The sequence below is a fragment of the Salvelinus fontinalis genome, chromosome 41, assembly GCF_029448725.1.
Source record: "Salvelinus fontinalis isolate EN_2023a chromosome 41, ASM2944872v1, whole genome shotgun sequence".
NCBI classification, from domain to species: Eukaryota; Metazoa; Chordata; class Actinopteri; order Salmoniformes; family Salmonidae; genus Salvelinus; species Salvelinus fontinalis.
The window spans coordinates 7,486,531-7,497,972 of NC_074705.1; the positions used below are offsets into that span (position 1 = coordinate 7,486,531).

The 11,442-nt window shown below is 41.8% G+C and overlaps 1 protein-coding gene across 1 annotated transcript; it reads right to left on the reverse strand.

Annotated features, from left to right (window-relative positions):
- Positions 1–7,883: 7,883 nt before the first annotated feature.
- On the reverse strand, positions 7,884–10,841 carry LOC129840504 (scaffold attachment factor B2-like). The gene is made up of 2 exons (XM_055908424.1): positions 9,013–10,841; positions 7,884–8,633 (listed from the first exon to the last, which is right to left on the reverse strand). The coding sequence occupies exons 1-2, from the start codon at positions 10,804–10,806 to the stop codon at positions 7,983–7,985; spliced, it is 2,445 nt and encodes an 814-aa protein (XP_055764399.1). The 5' UTR covers positions 10,807–10,841; the 3' UTR covers positions 7,884–7,982.
- Between the last annotated feature and the right edge of the window lie 601 nt (positions 10,842–11,442).

The window sequence follows — 11,442 nt, forward strand, 5'->3', positions numbered from 1 at the left end:
CCCCTCTATCATATTCCCTCCATCATATTCCTCTCTATCATATTTCCTCGATCATATTCCCTCTATATCATATTCCCCTCTATCATATTCCTCTTTATCATATTCCCCTCTATCATATTCCCTTCATTATATTCCTCTCTATCATATTACAGCTCCATCATATTCCTCTCTATCATATTCCATCCATCATATTCCTCTCTATCATACTACCCTCTATCATCTACCTCTATAACATATTCCCCTCTATCATATTCCTCTCTATCATATTTCCTCTAACATATTCCTCTATATCATATTCCCCTCTATCATATTCCTCTCTATCATATTCCCCTCTATCATATTCCCTCCATCATATTCCTCTCTATCATATTACCCTCAATCATATTCCTCTCTATCATATTACCCTCTATCATATTCCTCTATATCATATTCCCCTCTATCATATTCCCCTCTATCATATTGTCCTCTATCATATTCCCTTCTTTCATATTGCCTTCTATCATATTCCTCTCTATCATATTCCTCTCTATCATATTCCTCTCTATCATATTCCTCTCTATCAAATTCCCTCTATCATATTCCCCTCTATCATATTCCCCTCTATCATATTCCTTTCTCTCATATTCCCCTCTATCATATTACTCTCTATCATATTCCTCTCTATCATATTCACCTCTGTCATATTACCTCCATCATATTCCTCTCTATCATATTTTACCTCTATCATATTCCTCTATATCATATTCCCCTCTATCATATTCCTCTCTATCATATTCCCCTCTATCATATTCCCTCCATCATATTCCCCTCTATCATATTACCCTCCATCATATTCCTCTCTATCATATTCCCTCCACCATATTCCTCTCTATCATATTACCCTCTATCATATACCTCTATCTCATATTCCCCTCTATCATATTCCTCTCTATCATATTTCCTCTATCATATTCCTCTATATCATATTCCCCTCTATCATATTCCTCTCTATCATATTCCCCTCTATCATATTCCCTCCATCATATTCCTCTCTGTCATATTACCCTCAATCATAGTCCTCTCTATCATATTACCCTCTATCATATTCCTCTATATCATATTCTCCTCTATCATATTCCCCTCTATCATATTGTCCTCTATCATATTCCCTTCTTTCATATTGTCTTCTATCATATTCCTCTCTATCATATTCCTCTCTATCATATTCCCCTCTATCAAAATCCCTCTATCATATTCCCCTCTATCATATTCCTCTCTATCAAATTCCCTCTATCATATTCCCTCCATCATATTCCTCTCTATCATATTTCCTCGATCATATTCCTGTATATCATATTCCCCTCTATCATATTCCTCTCTATCATATTCCCCTCTATCATATTCCCTCCATCATATTCCTCTCTATCATATTACCCTCCATCATATTCCTCTCTATCATATTCCCTCCATCATATTCCTCTCTGTCATATTACCCTCTATCATATACCTCTATATCATATTCCCCTCTATCATATTCCTCTCTATCATATTTCCTCTATCATATTCCTCTATATCATATTCCCCTCTATCATATTCCTCTCTATCATATTCCCCTCTATCATATTCCCTCCATCATATTCCTCTCTGTCATATTACCCTCAATCATATTCCTCTCTATCATATTACCCTCTATCATATTCCTCTATATCATATTCCCCTCTATCATATTCCCCTCTATCATATTGTCCTCTATCATATTCCCTTCTTTCATAATGTCTTCTATCATAGTCCTCTCTATAATATTCCTCTCTATCATATTCCCCTCTATGAAATTCCCTCTATCATATTCCCCTCTATCATATTCCTCTCTATCAAATTCCCTCTATCATATTCCTCTCTATCATTCTCCCCTTTATCATATTCCTCTCTATCATATTCCCTCTATTATATTACTCTCTATCATATTCCTCTCTATCATAATCCTCTCTATCATATTCCCCTCTTTCATATTCCTCTCTATCATTTTACCCTCTATCATATTCCTCTCTATCATTTTACCCTATATCATATTCCTTATATATTATATTCCGCTCTATCATTTTCGTCTGTATTTAATTCCCCTCTATCATATTCCGCTATTTCATATTCCCTTTATCTTTTCCCTCTATTTCATATCCCCCTCTTATTACATTCCTCTAAATTATATTCCTCTCTATTGTATTCCTCTATCATTTTTCTCTATTTCATATTCCCTATCTCATATTCTCCTCTATCATGTGCCTCTATCATATTCCCTCCATGGCTGCTTCGAGTGATGTATTGTTGTCTCTACCTTCTTGTCTGTTTTGCTGTTGTCTGTGCCCAACAATGTATGTGCCTTGTTTTGTGCTGCTGCCATGTTGTGTTGCCTCCATGTTGTTGTCATGTTATGTTGCTAACATGTTGTGTTGTCATGTATTGCTGCCATGCTATGTTGTCATCTTAGGTCTCTCATGATATAGATGTGTGTCTGCAAAATGACCTCCAGCAGGCCACAAATGTGCATGTTTCAGCATATGGTCTCACAAGGGGTCTGAGGATCTCATCTCGGTACCTAATGGCAGTCAGGCTACCTCTGGCGAGCACATGGAGGGCTGTGCAGCCCCACAAAGAAATGCCACCCCTCACCATGACTGACCCACCGCCAAACCGGTCATGCTGGAGGATGTTACAGGCAGCAGAACGTTCTCCACGGCGTCTCCAGACTCTGTCACGTCTGTCACATGTGCTCAGTGTGAAACTGCTTTCATCTGTGAAGAGCACAGGGCGCCAGTGGCGAATTTGCCAATCTTGGTGTTCTCTGGCAAATACCAAACGTCCTGCACGGTTTGGGCTGTAAGCACAACCCCCACCTGTGGACGTCGGGCCCTCATACCACCCTCATGGAGTCTGTTTCTGATCGTTTGAGCAGACAAATGCACATTTGTGGCCTGCTGGAGGTCATTTTGCAGGGCTCTGGCAGTGCTCCTCCTTGCACAAAGGCGGAGGCAGCGGTCCTGCTGCTGGGTTGTTGCCCTCCTACGGCCTCCTCCACGTCTCCTGATGTACTGGCCTGTCTCCTGGTAGCGCTTCCATGCTCTGGACACTACGCTGACAGACACAGCAAACCTTCTTGCCACAGCTCGCATTGATGTGCCATCCTGGATGAGCTGCACTACCTGAGCCACTTGTGTGGGTTGTAGACTCCGTCTCATGCTACCACTAGAGTGAAAGCACCGCCAGCATTCAAAAGTGACCAAAACATCAGCCAGGAAGCATAGGAACTGAGAAGTGGTCTGTGGTCACCACCTGCAGCTCATTGTATATCATATTCCGCTCTATCATTTTTGTCTGTATTTAATTCCCCTCTATCATATTCCCCTTATCTTTTCCCTCTATTTCATATTCCCCTCTTATTACATTCCTCTAAATCATATTCCTCTGTCATTTTCCTCTCTATTGTATTCCTCTACCATTTTTCTCTATTTCATATTCCCTGTTTCATATTCTCCTCTATCATGTGCCTCTATCATATTCCCTCCATGGCTGCTTCGAGTGATGTATTGTTGTCTCTACCTTCTTGTCTGTTTTGCTGTTGTCTGTGCCCAACAATGGATGTGCCTTGTTTTGTGCTGCTGCCATGTTGTGTTGCCTCCATGTTGTTGTCATGTTATGTTGCTAACATGTTGTGTTGTCATGTGTTGCTGCCATGCTATGTTGTCATCTTAGGTCTCTCATGATATAGATGTGTGTATTGTCCTATATTTTAATTTAATGTATTTATATTTTTAATCCCAGCCCCCATCCACGCAGAAAGCCTTTTGCCTTTTGGTAGGCCGTCATTGTAAATAAGAATTTGTTCTTAACTGACTTGCCTAGTAAAATGAAGGTTAAATAAAATAAAATAAATAAAACATTATATCATATATTCCCCTCAATCATATTCCTCTCTATTATATTCCTCTCTATCATATTCCCCTTTATCATATTCCTCTCTATCATATTCCTTTTTATCATATTCCTCTCTATCATATTCCTCTCTATCATATTCCTCTCTATCATATTCCTCTCTATCAAATTCCCTCTATCATATTCCCCTCTATCATATTCCCCTCTATCATATTCCTTTCTCTCATATTCCCCTCTATCATATTACTCTCTATCATATTCCTCTCTATCATATTCACCTCTGTCATATTACCTCCATCATATTCCTCTCTATCATATTTTACCTCTATCATATTCCTCTATATCATATTCCCCTCTATCATATTCCTCTCTATCATATTCCCCTCTATCATATTCCCTCCATCATATTCCCCTCTATCATATTACCCTCCATCATATTCCTCTCTATCATATTCCCTCCACCATATTCCTCTCTATCATATTACCCTCTATCATATACCTCTATCTCATATTCCCCTCTATCATATTCCTCTCTATCATATTTCCTCTATCATATTCCTCTATATCATATTCCCCTCTATCATATTCCTCTCTATCATATTCCCCTCTATCATATTCCCTCCATCATATTCCTCTCTGTCATATTACCCTCAATCATAGTCCTCTCTATCATATTACCCTCTATCATATTCCTCTATATCATATTCTCCTCTATCATATTCCCCTCTATCATATTGTCCTCTATCATATTCCCTTCTTTCATATTGTCTTCTATCATATTCCTCTCTATCATATTCCTCTCTATCATATTCCCCTCTATCAAAATCCCTCTATCATATTCCCCTCTATCATATTCCTCTCTATCAAATTCCCTCTATCATATTCCCTCCATCATATTCCTCTCTATCATATTTCCTCGATCATATTCCTGTATATCATATTCCCCTCTATCATATTCCTCTCTATCATATTCCCCTCTATCATATTCCCTCCATCATATTCCTCTCTATCATATTACCCTCCATCATATTCCTCTCTATCATATTCCCTCCATCATATTCCTCTCTGTCATATTACCCTCTATCATATACCTCTATATCATATTCCCCTCTATCATATTCCTCTCTATCATATTTCCTCTATCATATTCCTCTATATCATATTCCCCTCTATCATATTCCTCTCTATCATATTCCCCTCTATCATATTCCCTCCATCATATTCCTCTCTGTCATATTACCCTCAATCATATTCCTCTCTATCATATTACCCTCTATCATATTCCTCTATATCATATTCCCCTCTATCATATTCCCCTCTATCATATTGTCCTCTATCATATTCCCTTCTTTCATAATGTCTTCTATCATAGTCCTCTCTATAATATTCCTCTCTATCATATTCCCCTCTATGAAATTCCCTCTATCATATTCCCCTCTATCATATTCCTCTCTATCAAATTCCCTCTATCATATTCCTCTCTATCATTCTCCCCTTTATCATATTCCTCTCTATCATATTCCCTCTATTATATTACTCTCTATCATATTCCTCTCTATCATAATCCTCTCTATCATATTCCCCTCTTTCATATTCCTCTCTATCATTTTACCCTCTATCATATTCCTCTCTATCATTTTACCCTATATCATATTCCTTATATATTATATTCCGCTCTATCATTTTCGTCTGTATTTAATTCCCCTCTATCATATTCCGCTATTTCATATTCCCTTTATCTTTTCCCTCTATTTCATATCCCCCTCTTATTACATTCCTCTAAATTATATTCCTCTCTATTGTATTCCTCTATCATTTTTCTCTATTTCATATTCCCTATCTCATATTCTCCTCTATCATGTGCCTCTATCATATTCCCTCCATGGCTGCTTCGAGTGATGTATTGTTGTCTCTACCTTCTTGTCTGTTTTGCTGTTGTCTGTGCCCAACAATGTATGTGCCTTGTTTTGTGCTGCTGCCATGTTGTGTTGCCTCCATGTTGTTGTCATGTTATGTTGCTAACATGTTGTGTTGTCATGTATTGCTGCCATGCTATGTTGTCATCTTAGGTCTCTCATGATATAGATGTGTGTCTGCAAAATGACCTCCAGCAGGCCACAAATGTGCATGTTTCAGCATATGGTCTCACAAGGGGTCTGAGGATCTCATCTCGGTACCTAATGGCAGTCAGGCTACCTCTGGCGAGCACATGGAGGGCTGTGCAGCCCCACAAAGAAATGCCACCCCTCACCATGACTGACCCACCGCCAAACCGGTCATGCTGGAGGATGTTACAGGCAGCAGAACGTTCTCCACGGCGTCTCCAGACTCTGTCACGTCTGTCACATGTGCTCAGTGTGAAACTGCTTTCATCTGTGAAGAGCACAGGGCGCCAGTGGCGAATTTGCCAATCTTGGTGTTCTCTGGCAAATACCAAACGTCCTGCACGGTTTGGGCTGTAAGCACAACCCCCACCTGTGGACGTCGGGCCCTCATACCACCCTCATGGAGTCTGTTTCTGATCGTTTGAGCAGACAAATGCACATTTGTGGCCTGCTGGAGGTCATTTTGCAGGGCTCTGGCAGTGCTCCTCCTTGCACAAAGGCGGAGGCAGCGGTCCTGCTGCTGGGTTGTTGCCCTCCTACGGCCTCCTCCACGTCTCCTGATGTACTGGCCTGTCTCCTGGTAGCGCTTCCATGCTCTGGACACTACGCTGACAGACACAGCAAACCTTCTTGCCACAGCTCGCATTGATGTGCCATCCTGGATGAGCTGCACTACCTGAGCCACTTGTGTGGGTTGTAGACTCCGTCTCATGCTACCACTAGAGTGAAAGCACCGCCAGCATTCAAAAGTGACCAAAACATCAGCCAGGAAGCATAGGAACTGAGAAGTGGTCTGTGGTCACCACCTGCAGCTCATTGTATATCATATTCCGCTCTATCATTTTTGTCTGTATTTAATTCCCCTCTATCATATTCCCCTTATCTTTTCCCTCTATTTCATATTCCCCTCTTATTACATTCCTCTAAATCATATTCCTCTGTCATTTTCCTCTCTATTGTATTCCTCTACCATTTTTCTCTATTTCATATTCCCTGTTTCATATTCTCCTCTATCATGTGCCTCTATCATATTCCCTCCATGGCTGCTTCGAGTGATGTATTGTTGTCTCTACCTTCTTGTCTGTTTTGCTGTTGTCTGTGCCCAACAATGGATGTGCCTTGTTTTGTGCTGCTGCCATGTTGTGTTGCCTCCATGTTGTTGTCATGTTATGTTGCTAACATGTTGTGTTGTCATGTGTTGCTGCCATGCTATGTTGTCATCTTAGGTCTCTCATGATATAGATGTGTGTATTGTCCTATATTTTAATTTAATGTATTTATATTTTTAATCCCAGCCCCCATCCACGCAGAAAGCCTTTTGCCTTTTGGTAGGCCGTCATTGTAAATAAGAATTTGTTCTTAACTGACTTGCCTAGTAAAATGAAGGTTAAATAAAATAAAATAAATAAAACATTATATCATATATTCCCCTCAATCATATTCCTCTCTATTATATTCCTCTCTATCATATTCCCCTTTATCATATTCCTCTCTATCATATTCCTTTTTATCATATTCCTCTCTATCATATTCCTCTCTATCATATTCCTCTCTATCATATTCCTCTCTATTATATTCCTCTCTATCATATTCCCCTTTATCATATTCCTCTCTATCATATTCCTCTCTATCATATTCCTCGCTATCATATTCCGCACTACCCTCCACCCATCCTCGTCATCCCTTTCCATCCTCATCATCTCAGCACAGCTACGCTCCATCGGGTCAATTTGGAACTCAACATTTTAACAGTGCAACACTCCCCAGATTTGTGAAAAGTAAACATTGTGTGTTTATACTGTGTTATACAGTATGCCTTGACAAAAATCAAACAGAGTAAACCTGTTCAATTAAAACATTTTATTCCTTTTTTCATTGCATGCAAAAATACAGTATCCCTCCCTGCTCTCTCTCTCTATTACCCAGTATGCTCATCCATCTTCAAGCTTTCATCCTTTCCCTGCTCTTCTATCACCCTCTCAGTTCCACCTCCAGCTGGCTCTTTTTCTTCTTCTCCAGTCTCTTCCTCTCCTCTTTCCTCATCTTTTCTCTCTTCTTCTCCTCCTTTTCTTGAATCTTTCTCTCCATCTCCAGGAACTCAGCTTGAGCTTTCTCTCTCTTTTTCAGCTCCTCAGAACACTTCTTCTCTTTCTTAATCCTGTCTTTCATCATGTCATTATGTATCTTCATCAGCCCCTCTAACCTCTTTTTCTCTGCCCTTTCCTCCTCTTTTCTTTCCTTCTCTCTCTTTTTCTGTTCTAACTTCTCCCTCTTTTCCTCAGCCTTCATGACTTTCTCCTGCTCTTTCTCTCTCTCATTCATCTCTTTCTCCTCCCTCTTTATTTTCTCCTTCTCCTTGTTTTTCATCCCCTTTCTCTCTTTCTCATCATCTTTCAACTTCTTATTCAGTTTCGTATTCTTCAAAAATGGGATTTTCTGCATGTGGTTCCTGACCAGAAAGCCCACTCTTCCCAGGATGGTCTCTGCTCTCTCTGATGAAAACATTCCATTGGAGCTCTTGGAATGGGCACAGTCCGCCCCACGCTTCCATCCCTCCCTCGGTCTCACCTCCTCCTTGACGCTCCTCTCTTCACTCTCAAGTTCAATATCTGTCCAATAATCCTGACAGGAAGACATTGACTCTAGATGTAATATTGTTCTAATGTGGCACATTCAATACACATTTGAGTGATCAACATACAATGATGGCCTCATGGGGCACACAATTTGGAGGACAGTAATTAAGGTCCTTTGTTTTTTTTATCCCCATTATATTTTACAATACCCATAGATGTTCTTCCTGGGTCCATACTAAACGTAATACAAATGTTAACCCTAGTGAGGGGTGATGGCTCATACTATGAGCAAAGAGCAGCAAGGTTGGGGTCAATTCCAGTCAATTCAAGAAGAACTCGAAAAATTCCAAATCTCTTCAATGCTTTGAATTGAAATGGAACTGACCCCAACCCTGTAAAATTGTAGTGTAAAATAGGACACCTACCTTTGCCTCTTCCAGGGTCCAGGTCCTGGGTTCATCATTGTGGGTTGCCAGAGTTAAGGTAACATCTGGGACCAGCTGGTGAGCGTGAGGGCAGAGATCCACCTCTTCACTAGTGCCCTTCACTTTCTGCTCTGCCTCCTTGTGGTCCTTGTCATGGATGCATGCCAGGCTTGGAGGAAGTGCTAGGACAGGGCTTTTATCACCTGTCAGTTCCTCTCTCTTGACAGTGGATGCAACTGCACTTGCCTCTGTGTCAACTGAGCACTCTGTGTTGTCCTCAACTGTCTCCTCTGGCAGTTGGTGGTCGTTGTTGTGGTGGAGGCATGGCAGAACTGAAGGACTTTTTTCATTCCAAGTGTAAATGACGTCAGTTGCCTCTGTGTCGACTGACCACTCTGTGTTGTCCTCAACTGTCTCCCATAGCTGTTTGTGGTCAGTGCTGTGGGTGCAGGACAGCCTTAGAGGCAGTACTGCGGGTGCAGGAGGACTTATATCAGCCGAAACCTCCTCTTGGAGGACAGTAGACACGGAAGCGGCTGCTTCACTGGCAACTGGACACGTGTCCTCTACTGCCTCCTCTGGCAGTTTGTAGTCATTGTCAAAGACAAGTGGCAGACTTGAAGGCAGCACTGAGGGAAGACGTGTAGCTGCCGATGGATCCTCTCTATTAACAACTGATGCTTCTGTGGAAACTGAGCACTCAGTGGCGCCCTCTATCGTCTCCTCTGGCTGCTTATGGTCATTGTCCAAAATGTGTGACAAGCTTGGAGGCAGCCTTGGAGCAGGGCTTTTATCACCCAACAGGTCCTCTCCCTGGACAATGGATGTGTCTACATCGATCTCTGTGGCAAGGGAGGACTCGGTGGCGTCCTCTTTTTGCTCCTTTGTGGTCAGTTTGTGGTCAGACTCTCGGATACATGGCAAGCTTGGAGGCAGTGCTGCAGGGTCAGGAGGGCTTTGATCAGCTGCCATGTCCTCTTTGAGGTGAGTGGACACATCATTGGCTGTTTCACTGGCAACTGGACACTTGTTGGTTCCCTCTACTGCCGACCCTGGCAGCTTGTAGTCAATGTGAAAGACAGGTGGCAGACTTGGAGGCAGCATTGGGACAGGGCATTTAGCTGCTGATCTGTCCACTCCATCAACAGTAGCTGTGCCTGAAGTGTTCTCTGTAGCACCTGAGACCTCATAGGCATCCTCTACTGTCTGCTCTGGAGGCATGAAGTTATCGTCAAAGACTGATGGCAGGCATGGAGGCAGCACTGAAGGAAGACTTCTATCTGCCCATCGGTTCTCTGTCTTGACAGTGGCTGTGCCTGCAGTGGCCTCTTTGGCAACTCGGCACTCTGTGGCTGAAACAGCAGGCTGGGAGGTTTCCGGGACATTGAATGAATTGCCAATGAACCGCTGAGCCAGTGGTGGGAGGGAGAAAGGATAGAATCTGTCCTCTTCCTTGATATTAGATTTTGCCACTGTAGCAACTGAGACCTCAGTGGTTCCCTCTACTGTCTGCTGTGGTGGAATGGAGTCATCGTTAAAGAAGTGTGGCAGGTATCGATGCAGCATTGAAGAAAGATGTGTATCTGTCGATAAGTCCTCTCTTTTACCAGTACATACATCTGCAATGGCCTCTGCGGCAACTGGGCACTCAGCAGGGACAAAGTATGAAAATACAATGAACCGCTGTGCATCCTGAGCGCGTATGGCCAATAGAGAGGGGGGATGCAACATGGTTGGTATAGGCCTCCGATTGGTGAAAGCCAGCGGTGGGAGGGAGTCAATACAGGGAGCCATGAACTCAGTGAGTGGACGGTTGGTCACATCTCTCACATTCTGCGGGAGAAAAAAAACTGACATGTGATCATATTCGCTACATAAATACTTTATGAATGAATGCTATTTATTTATACATTACATATACAGTGCCTTCGGAAAGTATTCAGACCCCTTCACTTTTTCCACATTTTGTTACCTTATGGCCTTATTCTAAAAATGATTAAATCGTTTTTCCCCCTCTTCAATCTACACACAATAGCCCATAATGACAGAGCAAAAACAGAATCGTTCCAAATTCATTACAAAAATAATTTGGAATATCACATTTACATAAGTATTCAGACCCTTTACTCAGTACTTTGTTCAAGCACCTTTGGCAGCGATTACAGCATAGAATCTTTTTGGGTATTACGCTACAAGCTTGGCAATCTTGTGTTTGGGGAATTCTCCCATTCTTCTCTAAAGATCCTCTCAATCTAAGTTACGTTGGATGAGGAGATTTTCTGCACAGCTATTTTCCGGTCTCTCCAGAGATGTTCGATCCGGTTCAAGTCCAGACTCTGGCTGGGCCACTCAAGGACATTCAGAGACTTGTCCCGAAGCCACTCCTGCATTGTCTTGGCTTTGTACTGGGTCATTGTTCTGTTGGAAGGT

Bases quoted from the DNA above. Each gene is read 5' to 3' on its own strand.
- LOC129840504 (XM_055908424.1), bottom strand. From the start codon at position 10,806: ATGGCTCCCTGTATTGACTCCCTCCCACCGCTGGCTTTCACCAATCGG. The intron at 8,634-9,012 runs GTAGGTGTCCTA...TCTTCCTGTCAG, and splicing joins GGACCCTGGAAGAGGCAAAG to GATTATTGGACAGATATTGA.